We start from the raw sequence: 25,286 nt of genomic DNA, 5'->3' as shown, positions 1-25,286 counted from the left end.
ATGAAGGTCTTTATAAATGTGAAAATGGAGAAGTGTGTGTAAAGATTAATAATAAATCAAATAAACCTATTGTTCTAGATACAGGAGTGATTTTGACGTATGAAGAAATTTCGGAAATTCATAATATTAATGATATTAGTGGAAAAATCAATAGCGAAATTATAGATGTTGATTCAGTTCTAAAGAAAATTAGAACCGAACACCTTAATTCTAAGGAGAGATTAGAATTGGAGAAACTAATTAGGGATTTTAAGGTTTTACTTTCTGATAATGGAAAATTGACTTTTACCCACGAAATTAAGCATACTATAGATACCACTGATGAAATACCAATAAGAAGTAAAATTTATCGGTACCCTTATATATACAAAGATGAAATCCAAAAACAGATTTTGGAAATGTTAAGTAATGGAATTATTGCACCGAGCAGTAGTCCATACAACAGTCCTGTTTGGGTTGTACCAAAGAAATCAGATGCATCGGGCATGAAGAAATTTAGATTAGTCATTGACTATCGAAAATTAAATGATAAAACCATTGAGGATAATTATCCGATTCCAAATATAACAGATATATTAGACAAGTTAGGAAAATCAAATTATTTTTCTATTCTTGACCTCAAAAGCGGTTTTCACCAAATCGAAGTCCATGAAAAGGACAGACAAAAAACTGCATTTTCAGTAGATAACGGCCATTATGAATTTAATAGAATGCCATTCGGGTTGAAAAATGCACCGAGCACTTTTCAACGATTGGTAGATAATATTTTAAGGGAAAATGTTTCGAAAAGGGAGTGTATGGTTTATATGGATGATATTATTGTATTTTCCAATGGACTAGAAGAACATGTAAAAAATTTGAAATCAGTGCTTAACAAATTAAGAAATGCAAGGCTCAAAATTCAATTAGATAAATGTGAATTTTTCAGGAAAGAAGTCGAATTTTTGGGTCATACAGTAAATGAAGAAGGCGTGTCCCCGAACCAAGCTAAAATTGAAGTTATAAGAAAATTACAAATTCCTAGAACTGAAAAGGAAATAAAAAGATTCTTGGGAATGACGGGCTATTATAGAAGATTCATAAAAAATTATGCACACATTACTAAACCCATGACTAAATACTTGAAAAAGGACTCGATTTTAGATATAAAAGATATAAATTACATCGATGCATTTAACATTTTGAAGGAAAAGTTGGTTCATGCTCCAATATTAGTTTATCCCGACTTCAGTTTACCTTTTGAAATTACTACGGATGCGAGCAATGTTGCTATTGGAGGAGTTCTATCGCAGAACGATAAACCGATTGCATACGTATCTCGAACTTTGAATGAACACGAAATAAACTATTCCACCATTGAGAAAGAATGTCTTGGAATTGTATGGTGTTTAAAACAATTTAGGCCATATGTCTATGGCAGGAAAATTAAACTTTTTACTGACCACAAACCACTAATATGGTTAAATAACTTAAAAGAGCCAAATTCGAAATTAATGCGGTGGAGACTTCAAATAGGAGAGTATGATTATGAAATAAACTATAAAGAAGGACACCTAAATAAGGTGGCAGACTGTCTTAGTAGAATTGAAATTAATAATACCATATCATCAAATCAAAATTTTAACAATAATGAAAATCTAAATTCAATTAAGGAATTGCAAAAACCAATAAATATTTATGACAATCAAGTTATATTTCAAAAAATAATATCAGGCGCTGTATCAATTAGAAACTCAGTCATACATAACCACAAAAGAAAAGTAATAAAGGCAAAGGAATTTGACGATGATTTCCTGAAAACAATTATAGAAAATCATTTTGATCACGAAAAAACAAACGCACTATTTGTAGATGATGACATATTTAATAAATTAAAATCAATCTTATTTAAAGATTATAGTAATCTAAAAATTGTCAGATGTCTCAAGAAATTAATTGATATCCTCGACGAGGAGTATTTAGAAGAGATAATCTCTAATGAACATTTGAAAAATAACCATAGAGGATGCAATGAAAACTACAAAGAAATTAAAGATAAATATTATTACCCATATTTGTATAAGAAAGTATCGGAATTTATAAACAATTGTGAAGTTTGTATGCTGTCAAAATACGAAAGGAATCCAGATCTAGTTCCTTATAAAATATCTGAAACCCCTAGAAGACCACATGAAATTATCCATATGGATGTATTTTATTCCATAAATAAAAGTATATTTGTTACCATGATAGACAAATTTAGTAAAGTAGCACTTATAACTCGTGTTACCAATAGATCAGACCCCGAATTTAGGAAATGCATCTTAAGATATTTAAGCTCTTATGGAAATATTGAAAAAATTGTAACAGATAACGAACTCGGAATGAAATCACATGGAATGATGGAGTTCTTAAAAGAAAAGAATATTGAAATTAACTTTACATCAAGTTTAAATCATAATAGCAATAGCGATATTGAAAGGCTACATAATACTATCAATGAACATTTAAGAATTCTCAAGCAAAGCAAAATTGACATTTCTATAGAAGAACAGATGATTCAAATAAATGGTTTCTACAACCATACTATACATAGTACAACAAATATAAAACCAATTGATTTTATTCAAGGGAAGATTAATGAATCTCAATACCCGGATATATATGATAGGATGCTAAAGAAAAAGGAACAAGTAATTAATAAACTGAATGAATCAAGGATAGGAGAAAAAATTCTAGAAGACGGCATCAATTATATCAAAGAGACTAAAGGAGGCAAAAATTATCAGAAATTCAGGAAAATAAAAGGAAGGAAAATTGACGACTCTCATTTAAAAGACCAAAATTCAAAACAAATTTATTATAAAACACATGTTAAAAAGAAAAAGAAATTCCAAAACGCACAGAACGTAAGATTCCCAGTGCAACAAACCACTAGAAGGGGTAATGCTGTTAAACGAAAGAATTAGTAGCAACAATACAGGAGCATAAAATCGAATTTTAAAGATTACTGCATTAATTTTATACATATATATATATATATATCTAAATAACAAATAATTATTATAATTGTCTAAATTGGTCTTCCTTGATCTTATATTCTATTAGATCACAATGACAACTTTGTTGGTACTAATAATTTTGATATATGGAATTCATGCGGAGAATATCGAAATAATCGATTTGGACAACAACAATGGTTATTTACCAATCAAAGTGGATGAAGTGCGGCTTATTGAGTATAATATGAAAGTATTACACATAATTAATATAACAGAACTAGAAGTTGCTAGAAACCAAATAGAAGTTAATATTAAGATGTTAAATGATACGCTACCAAGTGACACAAAAAATGACTATATACATAGGACGTTGCTTAGGAATTTTAGGGAACTGGATACAAAACTTAAAGCTTTAACACCAAAAATAAGAAATAAAAGAGGATTAATTGACTTATTAGGGAAAACATTAAAAGTTATTGCAGGAACCATGGACAGTGAGGATGAAAAAGCAATCTATAATGCATTACATAATTTAGATACAGAAAATACCGAACTTATTAATGAAAATAACAAACAAATTAAAATAAACAAGGAATTACAGGAACAGATAGAAATTCTAAACAAAAATATTTTGAATATTGAAAGATATATTTCCAGCCAAATAAAAAGTCTTGTATTAAATACTCAGATTAGGGAACATTATTACTATTTGAAAGTATGTTTTCAAATACACAATGACATTAATTCTTTACTTCATTTTATCGACACAATAGAGGACGTTATTTTGACCAGCCGATTAGGTATCCTCACAAGAAATATTTTGACAGACCAAGAAACAAAACTGATAGAATCTGACGAAGAATTTAAAAATATTGATTTAGTGTCATTACTATATAAGCATAATATTATTATATTTACTCTATTAATTCCTAAATACGGAAAAGAAAAATATGAAAAATATCGTCTTTTTGAAATTTTGGATGATAAAAATGAAACAATTAGTTTTAAGCACAAAGAAATATTGTTAAAAGACGGTATTGTTTACGAATTTAATGAGAAATCGGAAAAAGCAAGCAATCTTGTAAAATTAAATGATGAATGTATTATCGATATTTTTACAAAATCCATAATAAAAAATTGCATTAGAATTAAGAAAAAAGCAGAAGAAACAATAAAAATTATAACGCCAGGCTCTATTGTAATACAGAAATTTCATAAAACCAAAATGAAAACTACTTGTGGTCATAATATTTTTGTAGAAGGAACAAAATGGATTAAATACAAAAATTGTACTTTATACCTTAAAAATCAATCTTTTACAAATGTCGAAAACACTATTAAACACCATTATTTAAACCCTGAGTTTATTAAAGTTATACCATTTACAAATACAACCAAAGAAGAACTTACTATGGAAATATTGGACACAAAAAATGTCCAAAATAGAAACAAAATTGAAAAACATCAAAAAGTGTCAAATTACCATTATACATGTCTGTATTTGTTAATATCAATTATAATTATACTTATTTCATATCAAAGTGTAAAAAGATTTAAGTTAAATCTATCATCGACTCCGAGGACGGAGCCCGAAACAAGCGTTGGGGGAGTTACAGGGCCACCCACGCTGTCCGCAGAATTTTAATTCATTATGACTATGGATTTTTGCAGCATTAGCAAAAATCCATGATCAACGAAATTGTCGCAAATGGATTTTGTATATACAAAATCCATTTACCCCAACCAGCCACAGAGAAACAGAGATCAATGCAAATATCATTTGACCACCCATAGCGAGCCATAATGAAAACATATACTATGAAGAATTCATCAGCTAATTGTAAACATTTATTTATTAAGCTAGCGTTAAGGAAAATTTGAAATAAAGATTCAGATAGACTTGAAACTTACACAAGAGAAGTTTGTATCTAAAACTTCTAGCCCAGTCATATGCCATATGCAAGACCCTTTCGGCCCCTCTGCAAAGGTGGTTCGGATCCTTACACCTAAGAACTATAATAACATCGCCTACGTAGGAGACGGGTTCAAATCCCTCCTCAGTCAGCATCCGTAAAAGGTTATGTATGGTGGTTACCCATAGGAGTGGGGATAAAATGTCTCCCTGTGACGTGCCTTGTGCCACTTTCTCCCTTATATTAAGAGGACCCACCATTTATCCACCTCTTCCTTAGCATATTGTTTATCCAGTCTCTAAGAGCCCGATCAATATGTCGGTCCGCACATTATTAAACGCCCCCTCGATGTCAATGCAAACCGCCAATGTGTACGTCTTGGCATCGAAGGATTCCTCCATTTTATGCACAACTTCGTGCAGGGCAGTCTCCACCGACCTTCCCTTGACATAGGCATGCTGTTTGTATTTGAGCAATTCACTGGATATCCTACTCTTTACTCTTTGTAGATACCATTATCTGCAATACGTTCCATGGTTTCGAGTAGAAAGGAGGTAAGGCTTATAAGTGTGTCTATGGTGTCGCACAACTTGCCTTGTTGGGATTGTGTATAAATACCTACCTTGCCTCCTGCCAGGCTTTCAGAGTATATGCAAGTCCTAGACACGCTGTGAAAATAGGCGCCAGATAGTCGGCCTCCATTTGTAGTAACGCCGGAAATATTTTATCAGGTCCAGGTGACTTAAATGGTTTGAAGCTCCCCAAGGCTTTTCTTGGCCATAAATTCCGTAGGGATACATCTTCAATCAAACTCATTATTCCAAGATTCCGGTGTCCTCGTGAGTCCCGTTCTGGTAATCTTATTGTACTGCTTGGGCCTTGTGTAATACACATTCCAATGTACTTCCGTTTTTTTTACGACGTGCTCTGTTATAAAATATGCGGACCTCTTTCGCAATGTTACGAATCTCCTCGGTCATCCAGGGTTTTTCTTGGGCCGATTTCCTTTCTTGAAGAGGACAACTATCTTCGATAGAATCCACTAGTGCAGTCGTAATCCTGTTGACATTGTCTTTAATGTCTTCTATGCTTGGACAATCTAAAATATCCTGCCCAAGTCTTCTTCTAAGTAGTCTTCCGAATTTTGGCCGGTTGGTTTTCAATTTATTACTGAAGCTCACGGGATTCGGTGCTGGTCGTACTATCTTAACCTAAAGGAGCGATTGTCTGAAAATTAATGCTGCATGGAGACCCTCCAAGACTGAACCTCATCGATTAGATTTTCCGTACATATTATCACATCTAAAACCTTTTCCCTAATCCTATAAACAAAGGTAGCGGTGTTACCAATATTAAGTGTTATTAGGTCGTTAGTATTGACGAGTTTTTCCAGGGCTTAGCCCCGCTTATTAATGTTGGTACTACCCCACGAAATGTGGCGAGAGTTCGCATCGCACCCTATTAGTACCTAAATTCCTATCTGCTTTGGTTTCCTCACCAGGCGTTGCAACATCGACGTAGGTGTCGGTGTCGCAGAGTCGAAAGGCAGATAAAGTGATGCTCCACCGTCTCCCTGCCTCATCACTGTCGCATCCGACGTTGACAACTCTAGGGAAAATATATAATTCAAATTTATATGACAAATAACGCAGGTCCTCGGCCGAGTACCAGTGTTCGCATAGAATAATTGGTAGTTAATATGGTTCAGCCCAGAAACTTTGTTCCGGGTCGTCCATGGCTCCTGAATTACTGCAATATGAATCTGGCTCTTGCTGATTTTCTCCATCAGAGCGTGAGAAGCTGTCTCTCTCCGATGTAGGTTTATCTGGATTACTTCAATTATTGGTCCTCCATTAAATGGACTTCTTGGCAGTGGGTAATGGTCTCAACGTCTGCTCCCTGTTCTTTAGGCTGTATTGAATTCCCGTCACTACACTGCCTTATTTTTATACCCTCCACCATAGGGTGGGGGTATACTAATTTCGTCATTCTGTTTGTAACACTTCGAAATATGCCTCTGAGACCCCATAAAGTATATATATTCTTGATCGTCGCGACATTTTATGTCGAACTAGCCATGTCCGTCCGTCTGTCCGTCCGTCGGTCCGTCTGTCCGTCCGTCTGTCTGTCGAAAGCACGCTAACCTCCGAAGGAGTAAAGCTAGCCGCTTGAAATTTTGCACAAATACTTCTTATTAGTGTAGGTCGGTTGGTATTGTAAATGGGCCATATCGGTCCATGTTTTGATATAGCTGCCATATAAACCGATCTTGGGTCTTGACTTCTTGAGCCTCTAGAGTGCGCAATTCTTATCCGATTGGAATGAAATTTTGCAGGACGTGTTTTGTTATGACATCCAACCACTGTGCCAAGTACGGTTTGAATCGGTCCATAACCTGATGTAGCTGCCATATAAACCGATCTTGGGTCTTGACTTCTTGAGCCTCTAGAGTGCGCAATTCTTATCCGATTGGAATGAAACTTTGCAGGACGTGTTTTGTTATGATATCCAACCACTGTGCCAAGTATGGTTCAAATCGGTCCATAACCTGATCTAGCTGCCATATAAACCGATCTTGGGTCTTGACTTCTTGAGCCTCTAGAGTGTGCAATTCTTGTCCGATTGGAATGAAATTTTGCACGACGTGTTTTGTTATAATATCCAACAACTGTGCTAAGTATGGTTTAAATCGGTCTATAAGCTGATATAGCTGTCATATAAACCGATTTTGGGTCTTGACTTCTTAAGCCTCTAGAGGGCGCAATTCTTATCCGATTTGAATGAATTTTGGCACGACGTGTTTTGTTATGATATCCAATAACTGTGCCAAGTATGGTTCAAATCGGTTCATAACCTAATATAGCTGTCATATAAACCGATCTGGGATCTTGACTTCTTGAGCCTGTAGAGGTCGCAATGCGATCCATGGTGGAGGGTATATAAGATTCGGCCCGGCCGAACTTAGCACGCTTTTACTTGTTTTGGGGTCAAGACTTTAAATCAAAACATCGGTCTATATGGCAGCTATATGCAAATCTTGATCGATCTAGACCAAATTGCAGAAAAATGTCCCAAATTTCGGCAACACCGGACTATAAACGCGCCTTTTATGGTCCCAAAACTTTAAATCGAGAGATCGGTCTATATGGCAGCTATATCGAAATCTGGACCGATCTGGGCCAAATTAAAGAAGCATGTCGAGTGGCTAAATACAACTCACTCTCCCAAATTTCAGCAAAATTGGATAATAATGTGTCTTTTATGGGCCTAAGACCCTAAATCGGTGGATCGGTCTATATGGGGGCTATATCTAGATATAGTCCGATATAGCCCATCCTCGAACTTAGCCTGTTTATGGACAAAAAAAGAATCTGTACAAAGTGTCAGCACAATATCTCTGTTTTTAAAGGCTGTAGCGTGATTTCAACAGACAGACGGACAGACGGACGGACATGTCTAGATCGTCTTAGATTTTTACGCTGATCATAGGGTCGGAAATGGATATTTCGATGTGTTGCAAACGGAATGACAAAATGAATATACCCCCATCCATCGGTGGTGGGTATAAAAATATAGAGACCATTTGAAATGGTGACATTGACACTTTTTGACATCTTTCTGCAATTTATCCCAGATCGGTCCAGATTTGAATATAGCTGCTATATAGACCGATCTCTTGATTTAAGGTTTTGGGGCCACATAAGGCACATTAATTGTCCGATGTCGCCGAAATTTGGGACAATGAGCTGTGTTATGTCCTTTGATTTAGCCCGATCGGTTCAGATGTCGATATAGCTGTTATATAGACCGATCTCTCGATTAAAGCCTTGGCCCCATAAGAGGTGCATTTATAATCCAATTTCGCTGAAATTTGACACAGTGACTTATGTTACGCTTTTCGGCATCCGTGCCGAATATGGTCACATCGGTCTATATTTGGATATAACTACCAAAAAAACCAATATTTTGTTCTACGAAATTGAGCAATGACTTGTACTTATTGGACCAATCTAAGTCCGTGCAGAAATTAATTATAAATTAAGGGGCATAAATTATGCAATTTTTACCGGATTGTGACGAGAGGTGCTTTACATGTATACCCGAGGTGGTGGGTATCCAAAGTTCGACCCGGCCGAAATTAACGCCTTTTTACTTGTTAAATCAGCAATTTTATATGAATCGTTTGACAATCCATTTTAAATGAATTATCACTCTATTATACGCTTTGCAAATATTAATAAATGCAAATTATGATTTATACATGTCACCGACTTGTCTTTTGTTTGATAACTGTTTAGCAATATGGGGACGCGTCACAAAGTCTCGCCTGTGACAGCAGTGTCGGCAGGAGACATTAAAAAAAAAGACCAAAAACGAATTTGGAACCAACTGCCAAGAAACTTTTGAGACGTGACAAAAAGTTTTAGCTTTAGTGTTGGCATTTTTATCTTTAAGATTCTTTTAGAGCGACAAATGTCTGGGTGTGCATGAAAATTTCCCAATGTGTGATGTTAATTTTTAAATTTTGTCTCTTTGCAGTTGACACTGTTCACATACCATACCGTGAATGCTGGAGGAGAAGCTGATCCTGTGGGTCCTGTTCCCACCGATTCGCTCTTCATTTACCGTCCCGATAAGCGCCATGAGTTATGGCGCTTCATGTCGTATATGTTCCTGCATGCAGGCTGGTTTCATCTGGGCTTTAATTTATTAATACAACTGGTGTTTGGGCTACCATTGGAAATGGTACATGGCTCCGGTCGTATGGCTTGTATATACTTCTCTGGTGTTTTGGCAGGTTCATTAGGTAAGTCACACATTTCTGCACATGAGTTTCTGCTGCAGATATCTTTATTATCTGTTTTTCATGATTTTTTTTTTTTTTTTTGGGGGGCTAACCAACGCAGCATTTATGCAATTGGTTGCAAACACATATACGCGTATGTGTGTACTGGAGAATGCGAGTAAAGTATCCACGTGCCTACTTTTTATGTTAAATTTTAAAATTAAATTTGGGAAACCCTTTCATTATTGGTGAATCTAATTTTAATTGAAGCAAGTAAAAAGGCATTAAGTACGGCCGGGCCGAACGAATACAGTTCGTGCCGAAATCGTGCCAATGTCTGTGCCGAATTTGTCCGAATCATATTTGGACCATATTTGGATATAGCAGCTATGGGTGCATAAAGAATTCATTTTCACCGGATTATGAGGAAAGGTGGTTTATATATATACCCGGGATGGAGGGTATACAAAGTTATTAATGGCTTTTTACTTGTTAAAGACTGTATCATGATTTTAACAGACAGACGTACGGACATGACTAGATCGTCTTAGATTTTTAGGACGATCAAGAATATATATACTTGATAGAGTCGGAAATGGATATTTCGATGTGTTGCAAACGGAATGACAAAATGAATATTCGGTGGTGGGTATAATAAACTATAAATGGAATTAAAAACAAGTAAGAAGGCGTTAAGTTCGGCCGGGCCGAACTTTGGATATCCACCACATCGGGTATATATGTGAACCACATTTCGTCAAAATCCAGTGAAAAATGCATACCTTATGCCCCATAGCAGCTCTATAGATATCATCCGATTTAGACCAAATGCTTATAAGTACATGTCATTGTTCAACCGAGAGATCGGTCTATATGGCAGCTATATCCAAATCTGGACCGATCTGAGCTAAATTGAAGACAAATATCGAAGGGCCCAACACATGTCATTGTCCTAAATTTCGTCGACATCGGATAATAAATGTGGCTTTTATGGGCCTAAGACCCTAAATCGGAGGATCGGTCTATATGGCAGCTATGTCCAAATTTGGACCGATCTAAGCCAAATTGACGAAGGATGTCGAAGGGCATAACGCAACTCACTGTCCCAAATTTCGGCAAAATCGGATAATAAATGTGGCTTTTATGGGCCTAAGACCATAAATCGGAGGATCGGTCTATATGGCAGTTATATCCAAATCTGGACCAAATTGACGAAGAATGTTGAAGGGCCTAACACAACTCACTGTGCCAAATTTCATCCAAATCGGATATAAAATGTGGCTTTTATGGGCCTAAGACCCTAAATCTGAGGATCGGTCTATATGGCAGCTATATCCAAATTTGGACCGATCTGAGCCAAATTGACGAAGGATATCGAAAGGCCCATCGCAAATCACTGTCCCAAATTTCAGCAAAATCGGATAATAAATGTGGCTTTTGTGGGCCTAAGACCCTAAATCGGCCGATCGGTCTATATGGGGGCTATATCAAGATATAGTCCGATATAGCCCATCTTCGAACTTAACCTGCTTATGGACAAAAAAAGAATCTGTGCAAAATTTCAGCTCAATATCTCTATTTTTAAAGACTGTAGCGTGATTTCAACAGACAGACGGACAGACGGACGGACATGTCTAGATCGTCTTAGATTTTTACGCTGATCAAGAATATATATACTTTATAGGGTCGGAAATGGATATTTCGATGTGTTGCAAACGGAATGACAAAATGAATATACCCCCATCCTTCGGTGGTGGGTATAAAAATCCTAAAAATATTGTTCTGCGTAGGGAGTAACTGCGACTGCAGTCGGGGACTATCCGCGGTATCGAGTGGAGAGTTTCAGAAAAAGACAAGGAGATACCTACCCTCACTTACGCTCCCTGGATGTGGTTCTTCTAGTTCAATATTCTACCCAAAATCACTCACCTCGTCGGATTTGGAAATTGAAAGTTAAAACGATTTTTATACCCTCCACCATAAGATGGGGGGTATACTAATTTCGTCATTCAGTTTGTAACTACTCGAAATATTCGCCTGAGACCCCATAAAGTATATATATTCTTGACCGTCGTGACATTTTATGTCGATCTAGCCATGTCCGTCCGTCTGTCCGTCCGTCCGTCCGTCCGTCCGTCTGTCTGTCGAAAGCACGCTAACTTCCGAAGGAGTAAAGCTAGCCGCTTGAAATTTTGCACAAATACTTCTTATTAGTGTAGGTCGGTTGGTATTGTAAATGGGCCATATCGGTCCATGTTTTGATATAGCTGCCATATAAACCGATCTTGGGTCTTGACTTCTTGAGCCTCTAGAGGGCGCAATTCTTATCCGATCAGAATGAAATTTTGCACAACGTGTTTTGTTATGATATCCAACAACTGTGCCAAGTATGGTTCAAATCGGTCCATAACCTGATATAGCTGCCATATAAACCGATCTTGGGTCTTGACTTCTTGACCCTCTAGAGGGCACAATTCTTATCCGATTTGAATGAATTTTTGCACGAAGTATTTCGTTATGATATCAAACAACTGTGCCAAGTATGGTTCAAATCGATTCATAAACTGATATAGCTGTCATATAAACAGATCTGGGGATTTGATTTCTTGAGCTTCTAGAGGGCACAATTCCTATCCGATTTGGCTGAAATTTTGCATGACGTATTTTATTTTTACTTTCAACAACTGGGTCTAATAAGGTTCAAATCGGTTCATAACCTGATATAGCTTCCATATAAACCGATCTGGGATCTTGACTTCTTGACCCCTAGAGGTCGCAATTATTATCCGATATGCCTGAAATTTTGTACGATGGATCCTCTCATGACCATCAACAAACGTGTTTATTATGGTCTGAATCGGTCTATAGCCCGATACAGATCCCATATAAATCGTTCTCTCTATTTTACTTCGTGAGCCCCAATGGGCGCAATTCTTAAACGAATTGGCTGAAATTTTACACAGGCCTCCAATAATAATTTAATTGTGGTCCGAACCGGACCATATCTTGATATCGTTTTAATAGCAGAGTAACTCTTTTCTTATATACTTTTTTGCCTAAGAAGAGATGCCGGGAAAAGAACTTGACAAATGCGATCCATGGTGGAGGGTATATAAGATTCGGCCCGGCCGAACTTAGCACGCTTTTACTTGTTTTTTGGCAATTTTAGGCAAACATTTTTATTTTAAAAGATTAGATGTGAATTACGGTTATGTTACGTTAGGCTTAAGTGGCAGTCTGCCATCCGACTCACTCAGACGTTTTCGTCCACTCAGATCGCTTTAGAATGCCCAATAACTTGCGAAAGTTCACATCCGCTAAATCAAACAAGTTTTCAAAGAAATGAGACCCTAAAGTGGAAAGGACTGCCAGTAAGGAACACACACACACTGGATGTTCTATAGCCCCTTCTTCCTCGACGCCCTTACAACTTCTGCAAAAGTCTTTACATGAAACCTTCAGAGTATCAGCACGTTTACTGTTCAAACAGTGACTTGTCATGACGGGCATAATGACTGGGACGTCTGTTCTAGCCAAAATTATCATAGCGGTAGACCTCCAAGTCCAGATTAGGCCACATAATTTTGAAATGTTCCCAATCAGAGACAATATTATATTGTTAATGGTTAAATTCCAAAGTAGAAGAGACGGTATACCTCCTTGAGTTGTTCCTCTGCTGACTCTTTTTAGATCTACAGATCCCAGACCTGCCGTAATGCATCTTTTAAGTAAGTAAGTTATTAATAAACTATCTGGCGGTAGTGTTGATGCCTAGAAACTGCAGTTCTTTCATGATTGACGTCGGTTTCACATTATTAAAAGCACCTTAAATGTCAAGAAATGCTAACATCGTATATTCCTTGACAGCGAGAGAACCCCCTATGTAACAGACTAGGTCATGAAGGACTGTTTCGGTGGACTTGCCCTTACTATATGCATGTTGTTGCCAATACAGGCGGCCTCCAGGGATCTTTGCTCAGAGGTATGTTTCTATAAACCTCCCTAGAGTCTTCAGCACAAAGGATGACAGACTAATGCAAATACAAATGTACATGCACATTTGCCCATGAACATTCCGTTAAGGAACAGGGGCAAACTTCACACATATTAATGAATGCTGTCCGATTTAAATTTAAGCTCAGCGATAAGGGACCACCTTTTAATAGCCGAGTCGCAGTGCGACATCTCTTTGTGGAGAAGATTTTTTACATGGCTGACATACCAAATGGTACAGTACCTCACAAATGTTGCTAGCATTAGGAGTGGATAACCACCTCTAAAAATATTTTCAGATTTTCTCGCCAGGATTCGAACCCAAGTGTTCAGCGTCCTAAGGGGATACGCTAACCTTTACGCTACGGGGGGCCTCTTATAAGACGAACTTATATCGTCTTCGTGTGGTAAGGTATGCCTGCTTCTGGAATGAAAATAAACTCTGTGTTCCTCTATTCCATAGGAAACTTTCTTTTGACCGCAGTAGCCTTGTCATTATAATATACTAGCTGACCCGGGCCCGCTCCGCTGCGCCTTCTTTTCCTTTATATGGAACAAAATGTTCGTTGTTATGTTTATTTTCGTCAATTAAAGAGCTTTTAGTGAAATACCAGGCTAAGAAAATAGTATATCGCTTGACTAACAGTTTAACAATATAAGTGTCTTTATCTGAACCCCATATGATCTTTATTGGTCTACGAATTTAAGTTTGGATGTAAGGTGTACTCCATTCTTAAAATACCTTATTTCAGCCCGACATTCTCATGATGTCTCATTTAGTGGTGTTTTCGGGGGTGAAAACAAAAATATCAGCACAGTGCTCTTCTTTCAAATACCATTTATTTAAACCCCACATTGCCATTGGTTTAGAGGAGTTTATGGGATGAGGCGTCCCCCAAACACATGGCCCCAAATCAGGTTATCAAATTCGTTTTCTAATCTCAAATACCTTTCATTTGAGCAACATATTGGCATGGTCGAAAAATGTTTACCCTTTGGGGGGTGTTTTGGGAAAGTGGTGATGCCCTAAATACTTGGTCCTACATTTGGATATCAAATTCGTATTCTACTCCCAAGTACCTTTATTTGAGCCCCATATTGGGATGGTCAGTAAAAAATTACTGTTTGTGGGGTATATTGGGAAAAGGGTAGACCCCCAAAAAATTGGTCCCGAAAATGGGTATCAATTCTTGCTCTACCCCCAATACCTTTCATTTAAGCTCCACATTGACACGGTTGCTAAATATGCCCGATTAAGGAGTGTTTTGCGGATTGGGGTGGTCCCCCAAACACTGAGCCCTGAAAATATATCAGCAACGTGCTCTATTCTCATATATCTATATATCATTTATTTGAACCCCATATTGCCATTGCCCTCAAAATTCGATATATAAACTCCTTATTGGAAAAGTCAGCAAATATGTCCAGTTTGGGGTATTGGCCCTTAAAACTATGAATATTTAGTTCCACTCTTTGTCTTGGTGAGCAAATACGTCCTATTTGGGGGTTGTTGTGGTGGTGGGACGTCCGCTAGCCAGTTGGCCCCTAATGTTGATATCAGATACGTGGTCTACTTCCACATACTTTAATTCGATCCCCATATTTCCGTAGTCGGCAAACATGGCCGGCTTGGGGGTGTTTTGGGGGATGGGCGGCCACTCAGTGAGTTGGCCTTGAAATATTAAAAAGCCTCTTATTTGAGCCTCATATTGCAATAGTCAGAAAATACTTACTATTCAGGTGGTGTTGTGGGGGTGGCGTGGCTCCATAGACACTTTTCCCGAATATTGATATCAAATTCATGCTTTACTCCCAAAAACCTTTCATTTGAGCCCCATATTGCTATGGTCGTAAATTTGTCCCCTTTGAGGGATATTTTTGGTGAGAGGCGGCCCCCCAAACACTTGGCCCCATATTTGGATATCAGATTCGTATTCTACATTCGAATACCTTTTATTTAAGCCCTATATTCCCATGGTCAGTAAATAAGTCCTGTTTGGGGGGTGTTTTGGGGAATGGGTTGACCCCCATAAACGTGGCCCCACATTTGGATATCAGATTCGTATTCTACTCGCAAATACCTTTCATTTGGGTCCCATATTGCCATGGTCGGTAAATATGTCCGATTTAGGGGTGTTTTGGGGCTTGGGGTGGTCCCCCTAGCACTTGGTCCGACAATTGGACTATAAAAAATTTAAAAAAATTTAGTGGACTATTTTCACCACGGGGTCATTATGCACCATCTGTGAAAATTTCAAGAAAATCGTTTCCGCCGTTTCTGAGTCTATAATGAACACACAAACATACAAACAAACATTCAAACAAACAAACACAAATCGATTTTGATATATAAGATTGTTAATGGCTATATTCCAAAGTAGAGGTAGATATTTCTTAAGGTGTTTCTCCGCTGACTCATCTTTTCAGATCTACAGATCCCAAGCCTGTCGTAATGCATCCTTTAGTAAGTAAGTTATTAATAAACTTTCTTACAGTAGCTATTGATGCCTAGAAGTGCCAGCTCATTCATGATTGACGACGACTTTCCATTATTAAAAGCAACCTCAATGTCAAGATATGCTATCATTGACAGCGAGAAAACTCTCTAAGTAGGCAACTAGGTCGTTAGGACTGTTTCAGTGGTCTTGTCTTTACTATATGCATGCTGCTGCTAAGACAGGCGATCTCTGCCTAAAGATATGTTTCTATCTACCTCTTTAAAGTCTTCAGCATAAGGGATGACAGATTAATTATATGAAATCTTTCGTCTTCATATGGTAAGGATTTCCTTTTTGAAATAAAATTGTGCTTTGGGTCCCTTCATCCCACATGATACATCATCAGGGCCTGGCGACTTAAAGCAGTTGAAACTCTATCGCCCAGAGGATTTTCGACTCCGACACAATTTCCCCATTAACATCTTCTGGCGCCACGTTGTCCGTTGGAGAGTTTCCCGGGAAATGTGTGTCAATGAGTAGTTCTAGTGTTTCCTCACTAGACATTGCCCATACATTCTCTGTCTTCTGAATGTATCCTACCGAAATAGGTTTTGAGAATAGAATCTTCCCTAACCTAGAGGCCTCAGATGTATCATCAACCGATGTACAGAATTCCACCCAGGATTTGTCCTGAAGCTTTCTCAGCTCGTCTTTCAGTTTTCTTAGCTCAGCTTTATAGATGTCCCAATCGTGTGGTGTCCTTGTAGCTTTCGCCCTGTGGAAGAGTTTTCTGCAGCCCTTCCTTAGACCACCCACTACTACGGTCCACCATGGCGGTCCCTGTTTCTCCCTTGGCTTGGCACTTGGCAACATGTAGACATAAGTGAGTTATTCAAAGTCTTCGTGATCCCTTGACAATTATGTCTATGTCCTCCGCAGCTTCCACTTCCTTTTCTAATTCTAGTCGTGCAGAATGTTTGCCGAAATTTAACCCAATCCGCCTATTTCTGTTTTTTCCACTTCTGCAGTATTTTCGCTAAGGCTGAAACTAATATAATCAGAGAGGCTGCAGTCAGCCAAAACTTCCCAGTCACAAATCCTTCCGCTCGATACATCAAGTACCTCCTGCCTGTTCTAAGTAATAATGGTAGGTTTATCTCCTTTCTTACAAATCGCCAGGTCGCAACTTATAATATATTCGACAAGGAGCTCAACCCTTTCGTTTATATTCGAACTTCCCCATATCTGATGATGTGCATTAGCACCACTTCCTACAAGGAGGTTCTTTTTCTCTACAGAAGCGGCTTCGTCCCGCAACTTACGGCTTGAAGGCGGCATCTCCGAATCGTGTGCCATATATAGGGAAGCCATCCAGTAATGCGACTTATTAATTTCAAGGCTGGCTACTACTGAGTTTTCAGTGCTTAGCGACGGAAGAAGAAAAACATTTACATGATCTGTGTCTCCCATTCCCCGTACCCTTGAGTAGTTTAAATCCAGAAATTCTAAGTCCACGAACCAATCCGTCAGACATTTGAGATGTGGACGATAGTTTGTTCCGCAACAACTGCTGAGTCGCCTCTTGATTCCCCAACTGCACCGCTTGTATAATACATCAGTTTCAACATGTTGAATCCGAAGGATTCAACAGATTTAGGTTAATTGTTGAGAATTTGGAGAAAAGACTGTCCCTAAAATTCAAAGATAATCAAACCTGTTCCGATAACCGGTAATAGTAAGTAAGTTGCGAATTCAACTTTAATCTTTGTTCCGGTAGTCGGAAATTTTTATACCCTCCACCATAAGATGGGGGGTATACTAATTTCGTCATTCTGTTTGTAACTACTGGAAATATTCGTCTGAGAACCCATAAAGTATATATATTCTTGATCGTTGTGACATTTAATGTCGATCTAGCCATGTCCGTCCGTCCGTCTGTCTGTCGAAAGCACGCTAACTTCCGAAGGAGTAAAGCTAGCCTCTTGAAATTTTGCACAAATACTTTGGGGTGTACTCTAAAGATCTAGAACTGGTCATATCGAAAAGGTTACCCGACCACTGCAGTGTGTATCCAGCAGATATCCTTGCAATTAAGGAAGTGGTGGAATGGCTAAGACATAATGGCATTACGACATTTGGCATAAATATCTTCTCAGGTAGCCAGGCAGCCATTAAATCCCTGGAGAACGTATTTCTGATTACAAAAACCACCCTCGACTGTCGCAGATCTCTCAACGAGATGACAGAACAGTTCAAACTTCACCTGTTCTGGGTCCCGGGCCACAGAGATATCCCAGTGAATTCTACAGCAGACGAGCTTGCGAGGCTAGGAACTACCTTACACACTCCAGGAACACTGGAATCTGTGGGTATACCTCTAGTCGCCTCTTGATTCAGGACCAGGCCCGAAGGGCAACGAATGATAGATGGTCACAAAGAGGGGGCTGCGAGCATTCCAAAACTATGTGGCCTCATCTAGACTTGAGGAGGGCTACTGCTTTGCTGTCATTGGCTAGAACAGACGTCTCAATAATTGTGTCCGTCATGACAGGTTACTGTCTAATCGGAAAACATGATGACAGACTGAAGGTTGCCAGCATCGACTTTTGCAGAAGCTGTGAGGACGTCGAAGAAGAAGAGACCATAGAACACCTTCTGTGTGTGTGCCCCGTACTAGCAGTTAGAAGGAGTTCCACTTTAGGTTCTAATTTCTTTGAGAACCTGTCTGATTTAGCGGATGTGAACATACGCAAGTAATTGGGCTTTTTTAATCGAACTGGATGGTTCAACGGTAGGAACGAACTAGAAGGCATCTTCCTTCTTCTGTTTCTGTGGTATCACAATGGACGAAAACGTCTTAGTGAGTCTGATGGCAGACTGCCACATAAACCTAACCTAACCTATTGATCTGAAACCCAACAAAGTCCGGCTTTTTGTTCAAAATCGAAATTTTGCCATCAATTATTTGGGATATGCCGCCGTATTTATGCATACATTCATGCCGAATCGAAGTTCTGAAGTCATTATATGTTTAATAAATTAAATTTTAATACAAAATACCACTAAATTTGGAAAGTAATGGATGTCAAAATTTTCTATTTGCAAAAAAATACGGACTATAGTATGAGGTGATTTGTTATGATTTCCAACAACTGTGTTTAGTGCGGTCCAAATCGGTTCATAAACTGATATAGCTTTCATATAAACTGATCTCAGTTCTTAACTCCTAAAGCCGCTAGAGGGCGCCATAATTACCCGATTTGGCTGAAATTTTGTATGAAGTGTTTTGTTGTGACTTCCAACAACTGTGCTAAGTATGGTCTAAAACGGTTCCTTGCCTAATTTAGCTCCCGTATAAACAGAACTCCCGATTTTATTTCTTGAGCCGCTATAGGGCTCAATTTTTATTCGATTTGGCTGAAATTTTACACAATCATTTCCACTTTGGTCTCCAACAGCCAAACCAAGTATAGCCGCAATCGGTACATATATTGGTTTGGCTCCAATAACAATCCTTATCTATTATCCTTTGTTTGCTTATAAAGAGCTATCGGGCAAATAACTTGACAAATGCGATCCATGGTGGAGGGTATATAAGATTCGGCCCGGCCGAACTTAGCACTCGCTTACTTGTTTTCTATTCAAATAAATGTTTTTGTGCCTTTGCAAGATGTTTTCTATTGAATTTACGAAATATTTAAAAACGCGCGTGCACCGTAGTATGTCTGTCAGAATAACAAACGGTGCTGTGGTAAAATTGGTGTCTCACTTTCCATTTTATCATCATACAATTCCGAAACCAAATCTTATATATAACAAGTAAAAGCGTGCTAAGTTCGGCCGGGCCGAATCTTATATACCCTCCACCATGGATCGCATTTGTCGAGTTCTTTTCCCGGCATCTCTTCTTAGGCAAAAAAGGATATAAGAAAAGAGTTGCTCTGCTATTAAAACGATATCAAGATATGGTCCGGTTTGGACCACAATTAAATTATATGTTGGAGACCTGTGTAAAATTTCAGCCAATTCGTATAAGAATTGCGCCCATTGGGGCTCACGAAGTAAAATAGAGAGAACGATTTATATAGGATCTGTATCGGGCTATAGACCGATTCAGACCATAATAAACACGTTTGTTGATGGTCATGAGAGGATCCGTCGTACAAAATTTCAGGCATATCGGATAATAATTGCGACCTCTAGGGGTCAAGAAGTCAACATTCCAGATCGGTTTATATGACAGCTATATCAGGTTATGAACCGATTTGAGGCTTATTTGACACAGTTGTTGAAAGTAAAAATAAAATACGTCATGCAAAATTTCAGCCAAATCGGATAGGAATTGCGCCCTCTAGAAGCTCAAGAAGTCAAATCCCCAGATCTGTTTATATGACAGCTATATCAGCTTATGGACCGATTTCAACCATACTTGGCACAGTTGTTGGATATCATAACGAAATACTTCGTGCATTCAATTCATTCAAATCGAATAAGAATTGTGCCCTCTAGAGGCTCAAGAAGTCAAGACCCAAGACCGGTTTATATGGCAGCTATATCAGGTTATGGACCGATTTAAACCATACTTGGCACAGTTGTTGGGTATCATAACAAAACACGTCGTGCAAAATTTCATTCTGATCGGATAAGAATTGCGCACGCTAGAGGCTCAAGAAATCAAGACCCAAGATCGGTTTATATGGCAGCTATATTAAAACATGAACCGATTTGAACAATACTTGGCACAGTTGTTGGATATCATAGCAAAACACGTCGTGCAAAATTTCATTCCAATCGGATAAGAATTGCGCACTCTAGAGGCTTAATATGGCAGCTATATCAAAACATGGACCGATATGGCCCATTTACAATACCAACCGACCTACACTAATAAGAAGTATTTGTGCAAAATTTCAAGCGGCTAGCTTTACTCCTTCGGAAGTTAGCGTGCTTTCGACAGACAGACGGACGGACGGAAGGACCGACAGACGGACGGACATGGCTAGATCGACATAAAATGTCGCGACAATCAAGAATATATATACTTTATGGGGTCTCAGACGAATATTTCGAGTAGTTACAAAAAGAATGACGAAATTAGTATACCCCCCATCTTATGGTGGAGGGTATAAAAATCAATTTGTGTTTGTTCGTTTGTTTGTATGTTTGTGTGTTCCTTATAGACTCGGAAACGGCTGAACCGATTTTCTTGAAATTTTCACAGATGCTGCATAATGACACCGTGGTGAAAATAGGGTACTACATTTTTTGATATCTGAAGGTTGGCGGACCCTCCCCCTTACCCTAATTTTCAGAAATGCCAGATCTCGGAGATGGGAGGTGCGATTTAAGCGAAATTTTGTGTACTCTCATTTAGTACCCAAAAAATAAAAATTTGGTATCCAAATTTCGGATGGGGTACCTAGGGGGACTGCCCCACCCTAAAACCTATCAAAAATATATTGAGACAAATCACGACAATTTGGGACTCAAATGAAAGGCATTTAGGAAAACGTATCTGATATCCAATTGTCGGACCAAATGCTAGGGGACCACCCCAACCCCCAAAACACTCCCAAATCGGACATATTTAACGACCGTGACAATATGGAACTCAAATGAAAGGTATTTGCGAGTAGAATACGAATCTGATATCCAAATGTGGGTCCACGTTTATGGGGATCCACCCCTTCCCCAAAACTCCCCCCAAACAGGACTTATTTACTGACTCTAGGAATATGGGGCTTAAATAAAAGGTATTTGAGTATAGAATTAGAATCTGATATCCAGATATGGGAGCAAGTGTTTGGGGGGCCGCCTCTCCCCAAAAACATCCCCCAATGGGGACAGATTTACGACCATAGCAATATGGGGCTCAAATAAAAGGTCTTTGGGAGTAAAGCACGAATCTGATATCAATATTTCAAAAGAAAATAGTAGGTATTTGCTGACCATTGCAATATGAGGCTGAAATAAGAGGATTTTTAGAGTGGAACACGAATCCGATATATATTTTCAAGGCTAACTCACTGAGTGGCCGCCCATCCCCCAAAACACCCCCCCAAGCCGGTCATGTTTGCCGACTGTGGAAATATGGGCTCAAATTAAAGGTATGTGGTAATAGACCACGTATCTGATATCAACATTAGGGGCCATCTGTCTAGGGGACGTCCCACCACCATAACAACCCCCAAAAAGGATGTATTTGCTCACCAAGACAATTTGCATCTAAAAGAGAGTGGGACTAAATATTTATAGCTTTTAGGGCCAATACCCCAAACCGGACATATTTGATGACTTTTGCAATAAGGAGTTTAAATTAGATTAGAAGTCGAATTTTATATTCAATTTTGAGGCCAATGGCAATATGGGGTTCAAATAAATGATATATAGATATATGAGAAAAGAGCACGTTGCTGATATATTTTCCGGGCTTAGTGTTTGGGGGACCACCCCAATCCCCAAAACAACCCTAAATCGGGCATATTTAGCAACCGTGTCAATATGGAGCTTAAATGGAAGGTATTGGGGGGTAGAGCAAGAATTGATACCCACTTTCGGGACCAATTTTCTGGGGGTCTACCCCTTTCCCAAAATACCCCACAAACAGAAATTTTTTAGTGACCATCGCTAAGTGTCTGGAGAACCACCTCACCCCCGAAAACTCCCTTTAAGAATTTTGAGAATGGAGTACACCTTACATCCAAAATGAAATTCGAAGACCAATAACGATCATATGGGATTCAGATAAAGGTACTTATATTGTTAAACTATTAGTCAAGCGATATACTATTTTCGTAGCATGATATTTTACTAAAAGCTCTTTAATTGTCGAAAATAAATATTCCAAGGAAACTTTTGTTCCATATAAGGTAAAAGGAGGCGCAGCGGAGCGGGCCTAGGTCGGCTAGTGTTGTATAAAAATTGTGTAATTTCAAACGTTTCTTCTAAAGCAGATGAAAAGTAGTTGACACACATGTACGTTTGGCGTATGCAATATAGGCAAAACAGTTGACCCATTTCTGTTACAGCTGTTTAAGTGTTGCCAACGAAGAGCAATGTAAATGAAATGAAAATCGCACGACAGCCGCAGTATCAACCTAAGCATCGCACGATTCTATAGCAATTTGTATTTGCAAAATTCCGTGGAAGTCGGAACAAATCTGAACATTCAATCTGAAAGTTTGTGAAGAATTTATGACGTTTTTGGTCTATCTGAAAGCAGCAAAATTTCCAGGTATCGATTAACCAAGAATCATTCAAAGTAACATCCAAATGTGTGCAATTACTGATACAGAGAGCTCCCTCGTAAATGCAAATTCTACCTATTTAAACTATACTTTTCCAATATTCTGCCTTTTGAATGCCATTTTGCGAAGAACTTGGCAAATGCGATTGAGTTATATCTTTTTCAACTATTATTTAAACTCGGAATATTGTATCCCAAAAGTAACCGTGCTGGTTTGAAAATACAACTTTTGTTCTTTTCTTTTTTCTTCTAGGCACCAGCATTATTGATCCGGATGTCTATTTGGTAGGCGCCAGCGGCGGTGTTTATGCTTTACTGGCTGCTCATTTGGCCAATGTTATGATAAACTACCATCAAATGCGTTATGGCATTTTACGTTTGGCAGCCATTCTATTTTTTGGTAAGAATTATAACCTCTCCTGCCTCTTACTGCAAGGCAAAATGTTAAGTTGCCTTTGTGTGCGGCAAAGTATGTATGCGTTTCGTTTTATTTGTTCTTTCAGCTTCTTGTGATGTGGGGTTTGCTGTGTACGCCCGTTTTGTGGACGATTATCCCTCGGTATCGTTTATAGCCCACTTAACGGGGGCATTGGCCGGTCTCACCATCGGTGTACTGGTTCTCAAGAATTTCGAACAGAAACTGCACGAACAACTCCTTTGGTGGATAGTCCTGGGAATTTATGCAGCATGCATTATTTTCGCCATTATTTTCAACATCCTCAACAGCGCTGTGATGCAGAGTCTGAAGGGACCACCGCCACCGATCTATGCCACCGAGACGATATATAATCACTTTCAAGTCTGATATTTGCCTGCGACAGTGTGTCCTTCGCCCAACCCAGCAAACATTCCTATTTATTTATTTATGCTATAGTCGTGTATTTTCTTCCCTTTATTTTTGACTTTTTTTTTGTTTTGTTGACGTTCGTTTACTATTCCATTTATTTTGAACATGCACAAATGAATTCAATTCATTGGTTTAATTTAATTTATTTATTTTGGTTTTCATGTCATACACTGCAAGTTTAGCTTTTTTTTTGGTTTTAGTTTCATTAAAATTCGTTGACAAATTATATAAATGACCACTCACACACATACACACATATGTAGTATATGAACATGAGTGAGTATGTGTTCATGTACATAAATAAGAAATGCAGATGACTGCCAGCTGCACAAAAGTACACCATTTCCACATAGAATTACAAAATAAACATGCTGAAATGTATATTAAACGTTAACAACCAATTTGAAAAAAAAAACAAATTTTTCCTTATCGTTTTCCATAGAATACGAGAAAAACTTTTGTTTGTATATTCATGTAAGTTAAGATTGACAAATAAAATGTAAATCATATTGTATAAGTAAAGTATTGCCACCATTCGTTGCATTAACGAAACCTTTAAGTGAAAATAGACCAATAAAAGATTTGCACTGAAAACTTGTATGATGCGCTTGTTCGAATTTGCAACCCAGCGTTGCCAGCGGATCTTCGAAATGGGAAAAAGTTACTGCAATTTCGAATTCCTCCGGATTTTCCGAACTTTGGTACAAAATGTTATGATTTTGGGCTTGTTTTTTGAAGAAAACCCTTGGGGATTGCGTTAAATATTGTACTATAGTACAATAGTATTGGCTTGCCCAAAAAGTAATTGCGGATTTTTCATATAGTCGGCGTTGACAAATTTTTTCACAGCTTGTGACTCTGTAATTGCATTCTTTCTTCTGTCAGTTATCAGCTGTTACTTTTAGCTTGCTTTAGAGAAAAAGTGTGAAAAAAGTATATTTGATTAAAGTTCATTCTAAATTTTTTTAAAAATGCATTTACTTTCTTTTAAAAAATCCGCAATTACTTTTTGGGCAACCCAATACTTGTTATCCATTAACTTCACTTCTATGTCCTTACTCGAACAATTTTGGGGCTTCGAA

The 25,286-nt window shown here is 38.2% G+C and overlaps 1 protein-coding gene across 3 annotated transcripts in view; it reads left to right on the top strand.

Moving 5' to 3' along the window:
• LOC106093074 (protein rhomboid) overlaps window positions 1-24,804 on the top strand; it is a 311,556-nt gene extending 286,752 nt beyond the window's left edge. For all 3 annotated transcript variants that reach the window (XM_059360099.1, XM_059360101.1, XM_059360100.1), the window contains 3 exons: window positions 9,434-9,701; window positions 23,611-23,757; window positions 23,861-24,804. In XM_059360099.1, the coding sequence (XP_059216082.1) occupies window positions 9,434-9,701; window positions 23,611-23,757; window positions 23,861-24,162 (717 nt within the window). In that variant the 3' untranslated portion in view covers window positions 24,163-24,804. The remainder of the gene's footprint in view (window positions 1-9,433; window positions 9,702-23,610; window positions 23,758-23,860) is intronic.
• The last annotated feature ends 482 nt before the right edge of the window (window positions 24,805-25,286 follow it).

Source organism: Stomoxys calcitrans, chromosome 1, assembly GCF_963082655.1.
Source record: "Stomoxys calcitrans chromosome 1, idStoCalc2.1, whole genome shotgun sequence".
Lineage (NCBI taxonomy): Eukaryota > Metazoa > Arthropoda > Insecta > Diptera > Muscidae > Stomoxys > Stomoxys calcitrans.
This window is presented reverse-complemented; position numbering and strand designations above follow the sequence as displayed.